The 19,868-nt window shown below is 40.6% G+C and overlaps 1 protein-coding gene across 9 annotated transcripts in view; it reads left to right on the forward strand.

Moving 5' to 3' along the window:
• The window catches only part of EBF1 (EBF transcription factor 1), a 284,529-nt gene that overhangs the window by 199,867 nt on the left and 64,794 nt on the right, over window positions 1–19,868 (forward strand). For 5 of the 9 annotated variants that reach the window (XM_069772891.1, XM_069772889.1, XM_069772893.1 and 2 more), the window contains exons 9-10: window positions 7,971–8,104; window positions 15,787–15,913. In XM_069772891.1, coding sequence (XP_069628992.1) covers window positions 7,971–8,104; window positions 15,787–15,913 — 261 coding nt within the window. The remainder of the gene's footprint in view (window positions 1–7,970; window positions 8,105–15,786; window positions 15,914–19,868) is intronic. The other 4 variants (XM_069772892.1, XM_069772890.1, XM_069772894.1 and 1 more) reach the window with 1 other exon arrangement.

Here is a 19,868-nt window from a genome sequence, read left to right on the forward strand (position 1 = left end):
ATCATTAAGGAAAGAGAAACACAGAGGACTCCATGAAATGTAACTTTGCTAGCTGAGGCATCAGCAAGGATAAAAGAGAAACACTGGCTTAAGTATTGATTCTAGGTGGAATATTATCCCAGATAATTTACATTTTCAATTCCCATTAATGGGAATTGAGCATCCAAAACGTTAGGTGGAAAATCACAGCCAATACCTTTAATTTCACTACTTGAAAACAGAAACAAAGGCAACCTTCCCTCCCTTCCCCCAACTTGGAGGGATTGCACGTCACGTATATTTTTGGTTCGGTGATTTCATCCAGTGCAGACGTCATGAAGAACCAGGAGGAGGTTGCCATTTTTGGCAGGGTGTTGTAATCTTTAAAGCTTGCAAATGGTAAGTCCGAAATATCAAGATGTTGTAAAGGAGGGAGCTGGGGAGGGGGAGCAGGGCATCACATCCTCGTGCCTGTGTTGCATAAAGCTGCGTGAGTTATCTCGTTGAGAGGGAAACCTCTGTTACCCTGTTTCCTGCACAGCAGCTGCTTATTGTCAGGAGAGAATAGGAGAGAGAGCAGGCTGCGATATGAAAAAGGAAAGCAGGAAGATCATCACTTTACTAAGATAAACAGCAAATGCATTGTTTAGCTTAAGAGTGAAGATTTAATGCTGCAGTACAATATGTAAAAACTCTGCCACATTCCTTTTCCCTCAAGGATCTATGACTAACCCGTTGGCCTGGTCCCGGGGACTTTTCCCACCCAGGCTGGTTTGGTAAAGTTCAGTTGCTTTCAGTTGCTTGTGGTGGATACAGCTCCGGCAATGCCTCCACACACTAGACGGGAATGGTACCATTGCGTGGGCACCCGAACTTTCACCATGCTCAAAGTAGGTGAGCAGATGATGACAACTCCTGCTTCTCAGGAATGAGAATATTATTTCCGAAAAAACAAACCCAAACCAGCCCAAGTCACCCCCCCCCCCCCCCCCAATATTTGGTTTGTTCTCTCAAACTGGAAAATTTTGGAAAAATGATAATTTTCAGTTCCGAAAAACACCCACTCCCCCATGATAAAATGGATCTGTTAAAATGTTTAATGTGGAAAATCCACAATAAACAATGATGAACGGAATAGCCCTTCCCACCTGTATAACACCTATGTAAATCTATAATTCAAGAAGGGAAGAAAAAATGTTTTTCTCCCCTTTTAAAGAGAAACATACCTTGCCAAGCTAAAATTGTTGATCAAAAAGGCCCTGAGCATCCCAACAAGTGCTGCACACCTTCGGCTCCAGAGTGCTGTGGGAAAGGGATTTAGGCTCAGATCATTCCTGGGCACTGACTTGCTCAGAGTCACAAACCCTATGTGATTTCAACAGCTATGAGGTACCTGAGGGAAGATCTACACCAGATGATATAAAAATGCAGTAGAAATCCCAGAGTTAGCACTGAGTCACTGCTACATTTGACTCTCTGCAACACAGAGTAGACGTAGCAGCTCGGTTCCTGAAATCGGTATATCGGCATTAGTATGTGGGCTCTGCTGCTGCTAGTTCTCGTGTCAGGTTGGATGAGCTCTGCACTGCACAGGGTGGTCTACATGTAACCTAAGTATTTTTTGAAATGGGAAACCCCGGTTGCGTATATATTACATAGCTCTTGGCAGCTTTGCACAGAGCACTGCCCAACTATCCTAAAAAAATCTGGTTCCTTATTCTGCAACTTCTTCAGCTGGGTTTTTAAGCACTTGAGTGGTTTGTTGAATCACAACTTCAGTAAGTCATGGTTTTGAGTGCTTAAAACCGATTTTCTTGATATGCTGAAAATCAGTAGTTTGTTGAAAGCATTTAACAGGTTGCAGGATCAGACCCATAAACTGTAGGTTAATCTGTGGCTCGTTTATATATTTAGCCTGGAACTAGGTTTTGCCCAAGAAAAAAAGGAAAATTAAATTAAACTCCAGATATTTTCAGTACTTTCTCTAAGATGAGACATAAATTCCCTGTTCCTCTGAATTCCCAGTTTGAACTGCCTTTATGCAACTCCCCTTGCGTGTCACAATACTCTTAAAGAAGAAAAATAAAAGTACGTACCCCATCATTTAAACTCCTGTTGTGATGCAGCAACTGTTGTCAGAGCCTCATCTATGGAATAATGGAGGATGAAACCACACTTCATGAGAAAAACTGCAGGCGAGGTCATTCTTACAGTCACCAGCACAAATTGGATATTAATCATAGAGCAAACACATTTCAGAAGCTAAATAAGAGCAGTCCCAGAGCCCTGCTGATAGCTGTGCATCCCACTAATTCACCTCAGTGAACATTTACCTCTGAGCTCAATTAACCCTTATTCCAAGGCCACCCATAAACTTTGTAATACGAGATGTCCAGTGTGTGTTTGTGAGGGACTTGAATCGGTAGCTCATTGATTCTGTAAATTCGGATGTTCGATGCTCCCTCCTGAGGGTGTCTGGTATTTCTTCTGTCTTCAGGTGCTGTTTGAGGCAGATAGAGATTCTCAGGAGGCAGACGGATGGTGATGTGGGGGAGAGGGATTTCCTAGTGCGATTGCCTGCACACAAAGTTAGTTGTTAAGCATGTACAAGAAGCTATGAGGAGACATTATTGCTGTTGTTTTGTTATTATTATTATTGTTGTTGTTATTAGTATTATTAGTGCCATTATCATTCTCCCTTCCAAGCATCGTTCAGAGGCAAATTGGAAATGTGGTAATTAGGCCCTGACTGGTAGTGTAGTACTAGTGTCCTGAGCCAAAGTTCAACACCTTGAAATGAAATTTAAACCAATTAATCTGTTAGATTTTTATCGCTTGTCCGTGTTTTCTCAGCAATTCCCTCAGCACGCGGCCTTTGATCAACTCTCGTACAAAAGCTAAAATGTGTGCCTGCTGCTAGCAAGATGGGGCTGACATTAACATGGCACTCATAAAACAATCAGAGCAGTGAAGCCCTCAAACAGACAGGGCATAGTAATATTTAATAAAAGCGCACACATAATCTTCAGAATTAGCATTTTGTGCCTTGCAGTACCTTTGGGAGAAGAGCTTTTATTTGTGGAGTGATCATTATTATAACAAAGAAGAGCTACCTAATAATTTCCACTTTAACTCTGCAATATGCCACGAGCATTTCTGAACCATTATGCTAAACTGTGGCGGGGTAATCATTTTATTGTCACAGTTTGAAGGAAGAAAAATCCCCTGTATATCAGTAGCTAGGGGAGTACGGGAACACAGGAACACACTGACACACGCAGCACACGACGAAAAACTTTTCCTTTTTGCTACCTGTGTGCTGAAGTTGGTGCCTACCATCCTTTGTATGGAAGGTGATAAGATTTTAACAATGTGTATATTCTGAAAGAAGATGAAGATTTCAAAAAACATTGTTTCCCTTGAAAGTCATTAAGGTTTTTGCTCATAAATCCTTAAAATTTAATGATAGAGACCTTAGCTTTGAAGTCAGTGGCAAAATTCCCTTTGGCTTCAATAAATTTGGGATTGCAGTGCCTCTCTCTAACACCTATATCTGTTAACTCAAACCGCCGGAGCAGCACAATGAAACATGTCAGATGTTAGCACTGATTTGCCTTGATATTATGCAAAGAAGGAGAGCAGCTCATTAAGACTTATAACCGTTGGGCCATTTCAGCAGGTGGAGGATATGGCCACATCACCTTCAGCAAGGAGCTGCAAGGTCCATGCCTGCAGTTGGAGGGGTAATATTTAGTTTTTCCTCAGTCCAATGACTGTTCTGAGAACGTGCAGCAAATGTAATACACTCATGCCAGAGTCTTCAAATCTTATTTGATTGTTAGGCTACCAAACTCTTTCAGTTTTGGTTGTAGTTGGCTGCCAGCTGTTCATTTAAAAAACCCCCTTGTTTATATGTATAAGAATGTGTTGTTATTCTTTTTCATTATCATTCTTCTCTGGACTTAAAGTCCATTCATATTGTCAAGCATGTACACTTCATTGCCTTTACTAGAACTGGTCTACAGTCCTTTACTGCATTTTTTTATCAGTGATGTTTCAGACTTCAACTAAAATAAAATCTCTTCTTCTGCAGAAAAAACATAAATTTTTAATATTTGTTTTAAAAACACCATTTTAGAAATGATGCTTTGGTGTTACAGAAGGACATGTAAAGTGGTAATATTTTGAAACAAAGTATTTTGTTTTTCTTGGAAATATTAAAAAGTGTTATAGTTAATTCCAGATAGAGATTCTGGAAGTTTGCATTCTGCAAAAAAGTGTTCTGTACTTTGGTTTCTCTTGTGACCAAAACAAAATGTAGAAAAATCAAGGTCTCCAATGAAAAGATTATTCTGCCCAGCTCTGTTTTTCTGGGGTTGCACAGAAGTAAACACCTTCCAGACAGCTCTTTGAAAGTTGCCAAATGATTAACAAGAGAAATATGAAGAGCTTGAGGGCCTGAGCTGGCCAGACATTTGTACCAGGGGCATAAATAGAGCTGAGGTCATCGCCTCGCCCCCCTCCCAGCATTACCTGTGGTGACGCTGGCAAACGGGACCCGATTCTTCCATGCTCCTTCCTGGTGCTCCAAGGAAAGAGCCTGGAAAGGGCAAAGTTTTAGTAAGACCAGTGTCCCAAATGACACTGCCTGTTGCAATATGTCATTGTATAAACATGTTTTGTGCCTTCAAAAACAGGTAGCAGTCTGGATGCCTCCCTTGGCACGTCTCCTCGGGCTTTTTCGGGGTGCAGCCCTTCAGCGCAGCTTCCCTTGGGGGCAGCACCTTTGTGCAGCCCTTTCAGTCTTTACAGACACTTGCATTTTAAGATAAGAGAAGCTCCGTGGGGAAAGTTGGGAAGTCCCATTGGTTTTTGTGACTGATCCCAAAGGAAAATAATGCTCTGAAGTCTTCCGGGAACGCACGGCGCTTTTGCTGCTTCTCGGGTAGTGCCTGCAAAGGGTACCAACCCGCCCTGCTTATTAAACCACCAAGTCCTGACTTTTCCTCCTCCTCGGAGATGTCCTGGGCTATTGCCAGCAGTTTCGGTGAGGCACTGATTCAGCACAATTGCTACATATTTAAATAAAATTACACGTGCGAGCGGTCGCATTGACTTTGCGGGTGAGAGTGTCCCAGTGAACAACCTACAGCCCAGTGCAGCGCAAGGACCCGAGCGTCTGCTCAAAGTCCCCTTGGCTGCCGTGGGACTTGGCTTATATTTGATATTAAGCACATGCATGTGTAAAGCGTTAGAATCAAATACATGAGGCAGCACAGACAGCGCAGCACCTTGCACTTCTGAGTGCAATGTAGGTGCCGCAAAGAATATCACAAGATAAATAGCAAGACCTTTAGTGGGGACCTGTAACTGCAGAACAGTATCTTGCATTCATTTTAAAGATGAATTGAATCTATAATTTTGAAGCCTGCATATGTTTTCTGTTAATGGCTTATGGTCTCAAACAGTTTTTATTCACTGGTATTTAGGAAAAAAATGTTGCTTGTAGTCTTTAAGAAAAGTAGCTCATTCTCTGACACATGGGAAACTGATTATCTTTGAGTTTTATTGGGGGGGGAGGGGATGTCCACAATCAACTGGAAATACTGGAAAGGGTGTAATTTGGAAGTGATTTTAATTTTTATTTATGAAAAAGTTCAATTCCGTGAAAGGGCTAGATGGCATTTTGAAAAGCTGCTTTCACTGTAAATCCATTGCTGTGAGCTCAGCTGAAAGGAAAGCATTTGGTTTTGGACTTTGCAATGGTTTTTATGCAGTTTTATGCAAGTAACTTGAATCCAAATTAAACATACTGAAGTTACTTCTGTGTGCGCGCTACATTTTCGTGACGGTAATGTTAGGATGTTTCTTTTGTTAGCTCATGTAAAAGTTAACGGCTGTGCTCTGCCAAGTTTGGAGTAGGGTAATGATTTTTTTCTGCCTGTGTGTGTTTGTGTTTTTCACTGGAGCTGGCATCCCCATCAGCTTAAGTAGTGGAAAAGTTTGTGCCTGACACTTACAACCTTTTGTAGGTAGGGACAGGGTCTGTTTGCTCCCCATGCATGTGTTCCATCACTGGTGGTGCGAGTCTGTAGCAGTGCCCACAGAAACACTCATTGCTAAGGGTGACTCAACAGCTCCCTTCCCAGCTCCCTTCCCAGCTCCCTCCCGCTTCCCAGCTCCACACCAGCTTGCCCTGCCCAGGGGCTGGGAGGAAGGAGCTTCTTACCAGCCTCACCACTCTTGCAATTAGCTCCAACCCACCAGAACTTCACTAGATAAAGAGGCACAGGGCCTCTTTAGCACTTAGTCTGGAGCATTTTAAAGTAGGCTTCTGTGAATGAATTAATTTACTGTTCTTACAATTAGAAGAATGTAGGGCAGGGGCTGTGCCACTATACAGCCACATTAAAGAATTCACGGGTGCAAGAGTGTTGTCCTGCATGGTGCTAACATGTGGCAGGCTTTCACACCCCAATCTTCCTAGTAGATCCTGACCTGATGAAGTGCCTGAGGGCTCTCCCTTGAATGCCTCATCAAATACTCAAAGTTACAGACCAAATTAATAGCTCAGCCAGCCTTTCAACCAAGTAGCAATTCAGAGACAAATGCCAGCAACCCTGAAAGAAGAGCTATATATGCAGATACATATACATACAGATATATATATGCAGCTAATGAAGTCCTGGTGATTGACATTGCAGAATCAGTGTGGGCAATAGCAGCCCTTCATGTGTTTTCAGTGGAGCCAGCCTCTTCTCTCTGCTGAGGACCAGATTCATATCTAAAGGAAGGAATCTTTCTTTTCAACATTGAGGTTGATTGGTGGAGTTTTGCTCCTCCTTAAGGAATCTGTTTTTCACGGCTAATGAAATTGTTGAGGTACCCACTTTACTTAAAATGTTATCTAACGGTATGGTGTCATATTTTCACCTCATGCTGTGTTAGCAAGGAGAAGTTGGTGGCATTTGGGATGGAGTTGCTTCTTTTCATCAACCTATATGACCACCCTCAGACTCCACAGCTGAGAGTCACCTAAGGCTTTTTGTCTTATTCAGGTTATTTTTACAGTAATGTTATTCCTGTTGCTTCAGCACAGTTAAATTCTGATGTACGCCAGTACTGCAGAGAAGGAGAATCAGTATGTGGATGTTTATATTGCCCTCTCCCACCGATATATATGTTGAGCATGCTTCTGCTTAGATAGTCTTAAACCAGAAGATCTTACACCAAGATTTGAGCTTACTACTTTGAGCAGTGCTTGAGTTTTCAACATCCTCTCAGGAGGCACTTTAGTACATATGATGCCAAGAAAGTGGCTAGTGAAAGCGGTGACAGACTCTACGAATATGGCAGAATGCATTGTACACACTTCTGAATTATCCGGTAGATGCAATGTAACTGGAATGACTACATGACAGGGTTGTAGGCTTGGGGTTTGTTTTTTTTTTTTTGTAGTAGCCAAAGCATTAAGCAGGGCAGGGTGGCTTAATACTAGAACAACCTGGATCTGATTGCAGAATAATTAAAGAAATGCTGAGGTTACACCCTTTTTTATTTAGCCAATATTTTCCACAATATTTGTAGGAGTTTCCTTGATGAATTTAGGTTATGATGGATCATAAAGCAAGCTCACTGGAGATTGTTTTATTAACTCAGGTATTGCACGTTTCATATAGAATAAAGATTTTATTCTGATTTCCAATTGGTCTCTGCCCATCATGCTGTGATTTTTTTGTTCAAGCAGGCTTAAAAAAGTTAATTTTTTTAATGCAGATAACAAAACCAAACAGAAATTAATTGAGAAAAAATGCTTCCAAAGATATAGGTTGAGGTCATGCACATGTACTAGAAAGATAGTGATTGCTGAAATCTTTGTGTTAGTAAGGGGGGAAATGAAAGCTCCTTTTATTTTATTTTTCTCAAGTCTTCTATCATTAAAATCTGGTTCTAACAGCAGAATACTTCTCTTTTTCATGTGTGTTGAAAAGCAGCTACACCATGTATCAAAGCCATCAGTCCAAGTGAAGGATGGACTACAGGAGGTGCCACTGTCATCATCATAGGAGACAATTTCTTTGATGGGTTACAGGTCATATTCGGCACCATGCTGGTTTGGAGTGAGGTAGGTGTTGTCTGAACGGTAATGTCTAATAGCTTTGTCTAGCTTATAGCTAGTCTGTCCTTTTTCTATGCCACATGCTAAATCAGCAACAAATGTTGAGATGAGAATCCTTTCCTCATTCAGTTTTATGAAAATAATTAGTCAAATTTACCTGTGGCAGAAATCCATTATAGCCAGGGGATTTGCATCTCCGCTCACTGGCCCAGAATTTAGCTCAGTGCCTTTTATTCCAAGAAAAGGGATGGATAAATGCCTGTGTGAATAATTCTGCATTTAGCACTACAATAGCTAAGGGCCCACAGGAAACAGACGTTTAGGTGATCCTGTTTTCCAGGGAAATGGGCTGCTTGTAGCTGCAGCTCAGTGAGGTGGAGATTGCAGAAATTCAGTGCCTCTGAATAGCCTATCCTTAAAGTGGAGGCGCTTGGTGTAAGTACCATCTGCATGATAGCAACCACATACACAGTATTGTACCCACAGTGGAAAATACAGACTCGTCATACCTAGCGAGGGCCTCTGTAGTTTCACAGTAACCCTTTTTTTGCTTCTTATCCATTTTTTGCTCTTGCTGTTCCTCCCAGTTTCTTAAATCCTCCTGGCACATATTCCCCAAAAGTCCGTGGAAAGTTAAAACCCAGGCAGCGTCACCCGAATGGCCACTTCCAGTGCGCAGGGCTATAGAAGTCGGGGCAGAGCTCCCACTGGCTTCACTGGCACGGGAAGGCGGCTCCAAAGAGAGGTTTACATTTTGCTTTTATGACTTTTCAAAAGCATTTTGGAGGTTTTATAAAAAATTGTTATTTTCATTACTTTAATGCTGAAATGTACACGCTAACAGACAACCCAGCATCTCTGAAATAGCTATACAATGCTTACCCAGTGTGGTAAGGATCTTCTGATGTTTTGCCTTATATCCTATAAATATTAAATCAACATTATAGCTTAATTCATATCCAGCACATTCCCCCTACTGATTCCATTGCACATATGGCAGCATTTTTTCCATGTGAAGAGTATCCTCTAATGTCCTTCATGGGCTCCACTATTCTCTCTCCCTCTCTCTCATCCTTCCACTTGAGGACAAGTGTGGATGAAAGGGCATTCCAGAAAAGGAGATATATTAAATAAGCCCTATTCTGAAGCCCTTATGTGATCATGAAAGTGCCCCCTGGGTCCGGTGTAAGCACTTTGTGTGTTAGGATTGAAGCCATTATGGCTACAGACATTTAACAGGGAAAGGTGAAGAGGCTGGGAGGAAAGTGCTCTGATTTTGGTAGTGCAGAATTGGATCTTTCATTATAAAGCTTGATTCTATTTATTAGTGGAAGCCATTAATTGGCAATTTCTAATCTCAGGAGAGTGAGTGCTGGTCAAAACATTGTTGCTGGTGGTTGCAAGGCCTTGTCATAAAATGAATAATGTTAGAGGGGGTCCAGACCAAAGTCAGTCTGTTTGTTGTGAATGCTATAACGGGCTGCAAGTTGGCTTTGACTGAAGACTGTTTCACTGACTCTCCCTTACAGAATTGCTTCTCAGTTGCATAACCTCTGAGAGGAATAGAAAATCCTACAGGGGAAAAGAAATGATTTCTAAAAGAAGCAGACAGACATGATAAACAAGTGTAGAAACGCATGAACTGTCTGAGTGATCCCTAAATAATAGTGATCTATAAATAATTCAAATTATACGTACTGGCCACATATGAAGTACAAAATAAGTTCTTTCATTTGCCTTCCCATTTCTAAAAATGTCTAGTGCATTTTCAGTACCCAGGAAGAATATTTTTGTTTTACTTTAATAGACTGTAGAATTGAACTGTCGATCTTCAAACCTGGAGCAGGTTCACCCTGAGTTGCCAGTCAGGCCCAGTTTTGAGCAAACCTGGCCAGGTTATGTTGCCATTGAATTAAAGAAGAATTTTCAAGTTCATCTTGTTGCTTCATGGATCCAAAGAAAACATGATTTTAACTGAGCTGTAGAAAATCCAAAACAAAACTAGATAGGTGGAAGCTAAAGAAAAAGAGGGAGTCTTGCAGAGCATTTTCACATGGATTTTTCTAGCTTCACTTTCAGTTGCAATTGCAGGTGGTTTGGGTCGTGAAGTCTAATATTTAAATTAAGCATCATTTTGCCACAGACTTTGCATGGGACCTTGGGCAAATCACATAATCTGCTTAAAGTTCAATTCCCTTTCTCTAACATAGTAATAAGATTAGTCACCTTCTTTGGAGAGGTGCTGTGAAGATAATTATCGTAAAGGTCCTATATTACTCAGATTTTATTATGGCAAAATCCATGTAAGTACCTGAGATGCATGGATATTTAAAATATAAATCCTACCATGGTTCAGAAGCAAAGTTAAAAGCCAAAAATAAAATTTGTTCATTTTAAGGGTGAATTTGTTGCTGTCAAGCAACATATGTTATAAATAATTTGAAAAGTAAATAATATATTTTTAATTTATTTTACATGTATTCAAGTTTTGTAATTGAAATATTTATATGCTTGAAATGGAGTTGACTGTGTTAAAAAAGGAGGTTTAAAATGGTTTCTGAAACACATATTTATTATTTAAACATATATTTTAGCTGTAAACACTCTAACATAATTACAACCTTTCTCAGCCAGGGAGAACTAAATAAAAACTTAATTTGTCACATTAATTTTCTGCAGAAATGCAGATACCCTAAGCCAGTAGGTTCAATTAATCCTTAACTCCCATATTACTTTATAAAAATGACTTTAAAAGCCCTTGATATTTTTAGAATACAGCAAAATGGACCATCTAATGCCTTTTTTTTCAAGGAACTTTCATAACCGACAAACAAATGGCATTGGTATAGCGTGTGCACATGCTGAATCTGGAGAGACAACTCCCAGCAAATAGTCTGTTTGCCAGATAGACTCTGCCTTTCTGTTTGTCCCGTCCACAAACAGACGGAGTTGTTATTTACAGGTTTTTACCCAGCGTTCTCTGTCTGTGTGTTGTTGCAAGTATTCAAAATCTGGGCTGCTGATAAAAATCCTCTTTTGTTTCTCTCTCTTATTGGGGGGCTGAAACTCTGAGAGTCAAGTTTCAGGGCAAATACACGATTGTGAGGACAAAATTAGTTTCTTATAAATATTCCACAATATTTGCTTAAAAAGAACTATTTCTTCAAACATTTTCCTGCCAAGAACATTCCTCCAGCTGTACAGAGTCAGCTGGAAACAACTTCTTTTTCTTTTATATTAAGAAAAGATGAAGCACTGAAATATCAGTTCTTTTACCTTTGTACACCACAAAAACAGAGGATGATTTTTTGATTTAGCTTTTTTGTTTTGGTTTTTGTTTTTTGGTTTTTTTTTAATGCTGCTGAATCAAATTCTGTGACACAGTTTTTTATTTTGCTTTTCATGTTTATTATTGATTTTGGAAGTCTCTGTTTTTCGGTGCTTATTTTGGAGGACTGACTCATTTTTAAAAAATGAGTAGGCACCTTCTTTTTGAAAGCCAAGGCTTATTAAGCAGCATTTGGATGCCCAGAATTGAGGCATACAAAGACACTGGTCATTTTTAAAAATATAGGTGTCTTAAGGCTCCTGTTCTCACTGAAAGCTGTCATTACCTTCAGCTGGTAGGATTTTTCTTCATTCCTGTCCTAAGGGTCCTCTTCATACAGAGTCCAAGTTAAATTTATGACTGATTGTCACCATTTCCCTAACCACAAACCAGAGCTCAAGCATGCAAAAATAAACTAGTGACTCAGATTAATGACATCTCCTTATAAAATGTCACTTTAAAAAAAAGAAAGTAACCTGGCACTCTGAAGAGTGTGAAATGATGCTGTATCACACAAGAATGTCTAGAATATATTAGCAAACCACAGAAAGAGGCTTGTTGTACACACTCAACCCAAATGTGTTTTGGATTTTGAAGGACACGCACCTCCCTCCATTCTGAAGGTCTCTAACTCAGGTTTTAATGCAATCCACAGCATGTCCCAACTGACATGTAAGAGTTTATATCAAACAGCTAGTGCAGTTGCCAAGTATCAGACCAATTCACTTGAAAATCCCTTGGGAGAAAACATCCAGTTACTAGTCCAGCTCCAGATCTCAATTAGCCAAATGCTGGAATGGAAGAGGAAACTGGGTCTGGGATTTTGGCTGGTGGCTTCATCTCCAAATCACAGGTTAATGCCTTGCTTGAGATTTACATTTAAAGTGTGCGTTCAGAAATGTACGTAACTCATATGCACAAATTCTAGTTCTTGGCATGTCATTGCTACGGTTGTTATGGTAATGCACCAAGAGTTCCCACCTGAGATTAGAACATAGAAATGGCCATATGGGGTCAGCCGTGGAGGTCTGTCTAGCTCAGTATCTTGTGTTTGGTGCGGGGCAATGACAGATGCCTATAAAAACACTGTGAGCATGTAGTGATGCTTCCCCAGAACACTCCACCAGTCTTCAGTTTGGGGCTCAGAGGCTTCCACAAGTAGTGTCTTTACTTTTAATAGCCCTTGATGCTAATAGCTCTCCTTTTCCAGATGCCTTATGTGCAAGTATGAGACAGACTGTGCCTTGAAGAAGGTACAGGCCATGTCAGTGTGAGAGGAGAAAATACGCTAGGAAAAGGTGGAGTGGATTCCCAAGGTCAGGCCACAGGTTGACAGTGTAGACAGGAAAACATCCTGTAATCCTGGAGTTATTGAAGTCAGGGGCAGATTTGCTCTTGCCGCGGGTGGGCCTGGAGTACCCTGACTTGTGCAGCATCCATCGGGTCATTCGGCTTGCAAAACGGAATTAGGGCAATTTAGAAAGCTGGTGCCAGTCCATAATGCAGATCCTGGCAGTACTAGGGGATCAGAATTTGAGACCAAAGGTGAGGTTCAGAGGGCAGGTTTGGGAGTGCGGTGACATTGTTTGTCCCTTAAAGACAATTTCTTGATATGACAGCAATATAGGGGACTACTGGTATGTAACTGAGCTAGCCAGTTCCTTTCTGTGTGCATGAGATCCGAAGGCTGACCCACAACAACGGTCTTTCTAGCTCAGGAGAAAAAGCAAAAGGAAAAGGCACGTGTATTCTCCTGGTATACCTCCCAAGCTTTAGTTCTAGAGAAGAGAGGAGTAAAATATATCCTGAGTATCCTAAACCATAGGACTTCAGACATAATGTTCACCCTTGGGGAATGTGTGGGCGACATTATTGTATATTTGTGGTTTTAAACACAGTTAAACTTATTTACTTCAGAGCACAAAGGAAAACCAAACTGTTTGTGGAGAACAAACCAGGAAACTTGCTTAACTCTCCCCAGCTCTCTGTAACAATGGACCATAAATAGGTCAGACATTTCTTGGGAACCAGGGAAGATGAGTATTGGAAAATGCCACAAATTATGTTTAAAGAACATTAAAGTGGTGACAGACCAGTAAATGCTGGGAAATTCAAAGATACAACCAGAAGCTGCCTGTATAGCTCATGCCAGAATGGGGGTGAGGGGTGCAAGGCACACGCTGACGTAGTAAGACTAACATGTTAACCTTTACTATTAAAATCCTTGGCTATTTTTACAAATATTTTCCCCCTAAAAATGTCAGGAAACTTCTCTCATCTTGCCAGTTCACCCGGTTAACTAGAACCACTTGAGGATGGGATTTATCTCAGCTATGTTTGGCTGTCTACAGTTTAGCATCTAGTCTAAACTTGTCATCTCGACTCATTGGAGAAAGGTAGATGTTTCCAGAGAGCAGCTCATCCCAACATGAGAGGTGTCTAAAGCACTGGAAATAAATTGCTATTTGGCAGTGCTTTCTGCCTCCGCTGACTGTTGAGGGCATGTAGAGAATTGGCCTAGTTGGCTTTGGTCAGCCCAATTGTAAAACAACTCAATTTAAGTAAAAGCAATCCTTGGAAGTTTGGGGTTTTGTTTTGGTTTGGTTTTTGGTGTTTTTTTTTTAACCCAGTTGATCGAGTAATTCAGAAAAAAGGCAGGTTTCTTTTAAAAATAAGTAAGTTTCTAAATCACATGATTTCAAAGCAGAACCTGAAAACATATTCTTTGGAGCTTACAAACAATAAGGCATCAATTCCTACATGATCATTTCTAAAATGACATACGACTTACGACTTCTGTGGATCTGAATAACTTTTGAAGCATTTGATGCTGGTAGTTTTGGTTTTAATCTTCAACTTGACTTAATTTTAATTTTCTTATTGTAAATATGGAGAACTTCCTACTGTGTATGCCATTTCCCTCAGTAACACAGATGGCTCTCAGACAGACATTACTCTCCTTCTGTGCTTTTTTAGTCCTGTGCCCTAAACAAAGAACTGGTTAAAAGTCTGATTTTTTGGTAGGGCCTTAATACATTTTGAAATATTTGGTTCCTAGTAAAAATAAGAATAAAATCAGCTTTTTATTAAAAAAAAAGCAAAACCCCTATTGAAATGTATTCCCTAATCCAGGACACGATTCAACCAACAGCACAGAGCAGTTCACTGTCTGTGTAGGGTGCCCATGGCTTTGCTCACTGTCAAAGCTGGTTATGGTCTTGGTCTTGTTTGCCTCTCCAGAAGTGTGTTAGTGTGCCACGGTCAGTTGGAGAAGGATTATCCACGTGCCAGAGCTGTATCTTGGTTGCTGGACACAATCACGTCACCTTTTCTATGTACCTCTTTTTACTCTTCTTGTCTGAGGGAGCATAATGAGTGAGAAGAGGATGTTTCAGTGATGGGGAGGACAATGCTGTTGTTTCTGAGTGCAACAGAGATTTAAGTTAACCTGCCATAAATTAGTGAACTCCTAGATGGCTCTAATATTAATTTCAGGGACTATGTTTTAAATCCAGTCCAGAACCCTGAAAGAGCAAAAATGGTCTAGACCCTGGAAAGCGCAGCACTGACCCACCCCAATCTTTTGTGTAAAGATCCCCAGCCCCATTAGCAAGAAAGTTAAGTTTGTCTACTTATTACTGTGCAAATCCACATCTGCAGGAGCACTCTCAGATGTGTGTCGGTCATTGCAGTGAAGGCAGACTGGAAGCGATGGTTAGATGGTTATATCTGGTATATCTCTTTTGAGTGCTCTGCTCATGTGCAAGGAAAGATCTGGCATCCTTCAGAAGCCAAACTTTGCATTTCTGCAGTAATCAGTCATACCTCCACAAAATGAATAGAAAATTAAAACAGCAGCACATGGTGCTTTTGCAGCGTACAGATGTCAGCTGGGGACCAGCGCATTTAAAAGCCTGCCTGGGCTTGTGCTGTGCAGCGAATCTCAGCCTGGGCTTGCGCTGTGCTGTGTTCACACATGTAACTGAGTATCATTTATCAATCAGATTTGTTGGACACTGTCATGACCCCAGTGTTCACCTCAGCAAACATAGGCATCGTGCTGCTGTAAGCTAAAGTTATTGCATTAAACCAGGGCTCATGCTTGTACTAGCAAGCAAGTGCCTGCCATGTATGAAAACAGAAATAATGTTGTTACGGCTGAGAGGGAGAATGCTTGTAAATATTGTAGTCACTGGCTTTTGTGTGGGTTACATCAAGATTGTATTCAAACATTGACAAGTTAATTACATGTTTCAAAGCTTGTTTACTGTGATCTGAGAGGAAAGTGTTACTAAAGAAGTGTTCAGCATCTAACAGTGCTTTTTTCCCTTTCTTCTCCCTTCTCAATGTTTTCCTCTAGCTGATTACTCCTCACGCTATCCGCGTACAGACGCCTCCCCGACATATCCCAGGGGTTGTAGAAGTCACATTGTCCTACAAGTCTAAGCAGTTTTGCAAGGGAACGCCTGGAAGATTCATTTACACAGGTAAGGATGCTTTAGAACTAGATATAACGTGGAGAAATAGGGCAGGCAATATATCACACTTGCTAGGGCTTCTGCTTTCGTTGTTAAAAGCTGTACTGCATTTTATTATTTTGGCTGAGCACATCATTGAAGGTACCAATTTAAGGTTGGATTTCAGAAATGGATGACCGTAGAGATGACTCTGAAAACATACCAGTGTGGGATTTTTGTTTGATTGTTTGTCCTCGCAATGGGACATCTCTTACCCAGGAGTGGGGAGGAAGGAGAGAAACAGATACTCCAGTGCTTAAACAAACAGAGGAAGAGTGCAAGCATAAAGAGCCAGACATACTAGTGCAATTGGGAACCTACCTTCCAAGAAGTGTCTTGCTAAGTATCTCCATCTCATGTTGTCCTGCAAGTGTTGCAAGTGTTCAAAGCAGCAGCCTGTTTGCCTGCCCATCTCACCGTAACGTACTTGTCTCTGACTTCCAGGGGGGCTAAATAGCTTTCACCCCAGCCGAAGCTGTAGACATAGTGACTTGCAATGTGTTTTGGGGTGGCATCCCACACTGAGAGCACTAAGTTGAGTGGTTTGGACTGAAGAATTATTAACAAAAAACCACGCTAGGACATTGCAGGTGCTGGCAATGTTAAACCACTCTCAGCAGTGATGAGAATGGCCTGGGAAATGAATCAAATAGCAGCCTAACTTTTTAAAAAGAATGTGTGTCATTGATTCCTTGCAAGGTATGCATGCTACAAGAATTAATGGCTTGGTCCAGGTTTTGATGTGCTTGCCCTTTTATGCGCTTGTTGTTCAACATATGCAGAGAGGACTACTTCTGTAACTGTTTGCCGGAACTGTGGTTCAGCACAATCCAGTACAATTCTTTTCCCCATTCTTGATTTCCCCCAAAACTTTAAGCATAAGATATATCATAAATACTTGTGGCTATGAGGCATTCTTAATTACACTGGGCGCATATATTGCTCCAACGGTGAATGTACACACAGGGGCTCGAGACAGAGGAGAGACTTCTGTGTTCCAGTTGGGTAGCAAAGCTCTCATTTGATTTTTCTTAACACTGAACAAGTTGAACAAAGGTGCCTTATAAAGCTTTGTCGTCTTTTTCAAAAACCCTCTCCCCAAGTTGGGATTATGCACTGGGTTTCTTTAAACTGGGTCTTAAAGTGTTCATGTATCACCTTGCTGGCTGAGCAGCAGGCACTTGTGGAGGCTGTGTGTATTTGTTGTGAGCATTATGATTTCAACAATGTGTGGGAAACTTATATATTGGACAATAATGCACCATATCAAAAAAGTTGTTTAGGGTTTGAATGTGTTGGAACAAAAGAAAAAGCAAAGGGTCAAACTGCCAGCTGGTGCAAATTTCCAGTGTATACCACATGAAAGTGTCAGTCAGAGCTTTGGGCGCTTTGACCAGGAATCCTTTCCCTTCTCACTTTCTCACTCACAGTAAGTTGTGCTTGTCCTGCTTGTTGTCAAGCCACTGGGGTGGCTGCATCTTGGGCTGGTGAAATGGCAAGTATGCATGCAGAAGGAGAAGAAAGGGAGGAAATCTGCCCCCCTCGACTTCACGAAGACATTTTTGAGGACTTTGTTTTGCAATTTAAATGTAAAAAATGGCTTGGACCCATTTTGGTTTTGCTTTTCAGATCATCATTAATTAGCTTTTCCAGTAAAAAGGAGGGTGGCAGTTTAGCCTGTCTGCCCAGAAGCAGATGGCTGAATGCGGAAATAAAGTGTCCCAGTAGGGAGAGTGTTTCCATATATGCATTTTCAGGTTAGTGTTTAAAACACATTATTTTTTATTCAATAAAGGAAAGTTATGAAATACTAAACAACAATGATAAAATCAAAGGTGAACCAATCCGTGGACAATTCTCTTACTTATGCAGCTTTTATGGAGTTACGGGAGATACAGAAAAGCTATTGTGACTGAAATCGTACCTCACACAATTTGCATTTTCCTTTTAAAGGCAGCCTGAACTTAAATGTGGCTTTTTTAAAAAGGACTAAATGAAACTAAAATAAAAACAATTAATGCATCCTGACCTTCAGAAGTGCCTTCCAGCCCTTTAAACAAAATGCAGGTTCAGTACACGCCTGCCGATTAGTTTTAGTTAATTGAAAATTATAGGATTGACCCAAGAGGAAAATTTTGTTTGCACTCCAATCACTTTTACAAATTAAGGAAAATTACCACAATTTTGTTTAGCTAAGGTTTCACACTGAGTTCACGAAATTAGCTCAGCCATCCCAACAAAGTCAGCACTTTGTTAGTGAGCACTAGAAAAAAACTAATAGTCTATGGTGTGTACAAACGAAGCATAGAAAAAGCTATGATGCTTTAGAGAACTAGGCCAAGTGTTTTTAATTAGGATTATTGGTTCATTGTAAGTTTTGAAGAACAATCAAACTAGCAGATTAGCTGTTTCTTTTAAAGCTAGAATTTCTTGCCATTCATTTTTCCCATGAGAACTTGTTTTAACTCCCACATAGCACTATTTTTTTTCTTTTCTTTTTTTTTTTTTTTTTAACAAGGCCTGCAGGAAATGGACCAATTGGAAGTTGGGATACAGTAACATTCCCCAGCATCACTCCAGCCGATGGGATTTTTTCACAATGTTCTTCAGTGAACTCAGTGTTCTGGAACATATTACAAAACCACAGAGGCCAAATGTTTTCTCAGAGGATTTTGGCCTCTGTTTTTGGCCGAAAACATTTCAGCATCACTTGCTGCTTATTTACCCTGCTATTAAGAACAAGAAAAGGAGAGAGGAGAAAAAAGGGGGGGGGGGGAAGAGAGAGTGTGTGAGAGAGAGAGAGAAAAAGACCTGGGGTTTGTGGGCGGTGCAGGAGTTGATCAAGCGTAGTTTCCTTTCTGGTGAGAATGTCCCTGCTCGTTAATGGTCCCATTTTGTGGTCAGGTCTCATTTAGAAGAAATTATTTTTAATCAGTGTTCAACAAAATATCCCCTCAAGCCACCTGGCTGTAAACTGTTTTTTTCTTACTGTTAAGTACTTAAGTTCTCAGAAGAAAATACCCAGTGACCCATTAATTTTAGCCTTTTTTTCCCCTTTAACTGCAAATAACTTAGTAACATGATCTCTAAGTAGTCCATGTGCCATCTAGGAATCAAGGTCACATACATACAGAGAAATCCTGGCTTTTGTAAGTATTTTTGAAAGAAATAAACCAGTGTCAATCCCGTGCTTACAAGAAAACATAAGTTTTTTATTTTCCATCTGCAAAGCAAGCCATTAGCATGCACTTATAGAGCAATTATTTCTTAAATTTTAAGCTTTGACATTCCTGAGAGAAGGTTATTAGAAATACAGAAGTCTGAACACATCTTGTATGTGTGTTCATTTTGGAACAGTATTCAAAGTCCATATTGCACCCAGAAATACCCAAACGTGCTGGTCAGTATTTCCCTGTGGCACCTTTCACCTGTAAGTCTCCTCTGGTATTGAAGAGCACTGAATGAATTAAGCTTCATGTCACAACTTAGGAGTCAGATGTGTATCACTACCGTTATTGTAGGACTGGAGAAACTGAGATGAAGGAAGAAGCCATTAGGGATACAAGTCCATAGGTTGTTTGCAAGGGTGACTCAGGGCATATATAGTTGAGTTAAATAAGGGATGAGAATTGGCAAAAATTTGTGATACCCGGACAGACTTTGAGGTTTTGTTTTGTTTCAATTTAAAAAAATGGGTGCATCATGGACAGCATGATTTTCACAGATGAATTTTGCTATGGTACTAAACTGTGAGATTTGAGTGGGACTGCATTGATGTAAGTGAAAGGAGAATTTATCTCACTGCATATTGGGAAGGACATATGGAAGGTCCATAAAAATGCATTATGCTGTGTCTTCTGCCACCTGCTTAGTTTAAGGTTTTGTGCTTTTGTTCCCAAGCTAGAGCAAAGGACCACCTGGGGCC

This window comes from Haliaeetus albicilla, chromosome 27 (assembly GCF_947461875.1).
Source record: "Haliaeetus albicilla chromosome 27, bHalAlb1.1, whole genome shotgun sequence".
In the NCBI taxonomy this organism is placed as follows: domain Eukaryota; kingdom Metazoa; phylum Chordata; class Aves; order Accipitriformes; family Accipitridae; genus Haliaeetus; species Haliaeetus albicilla.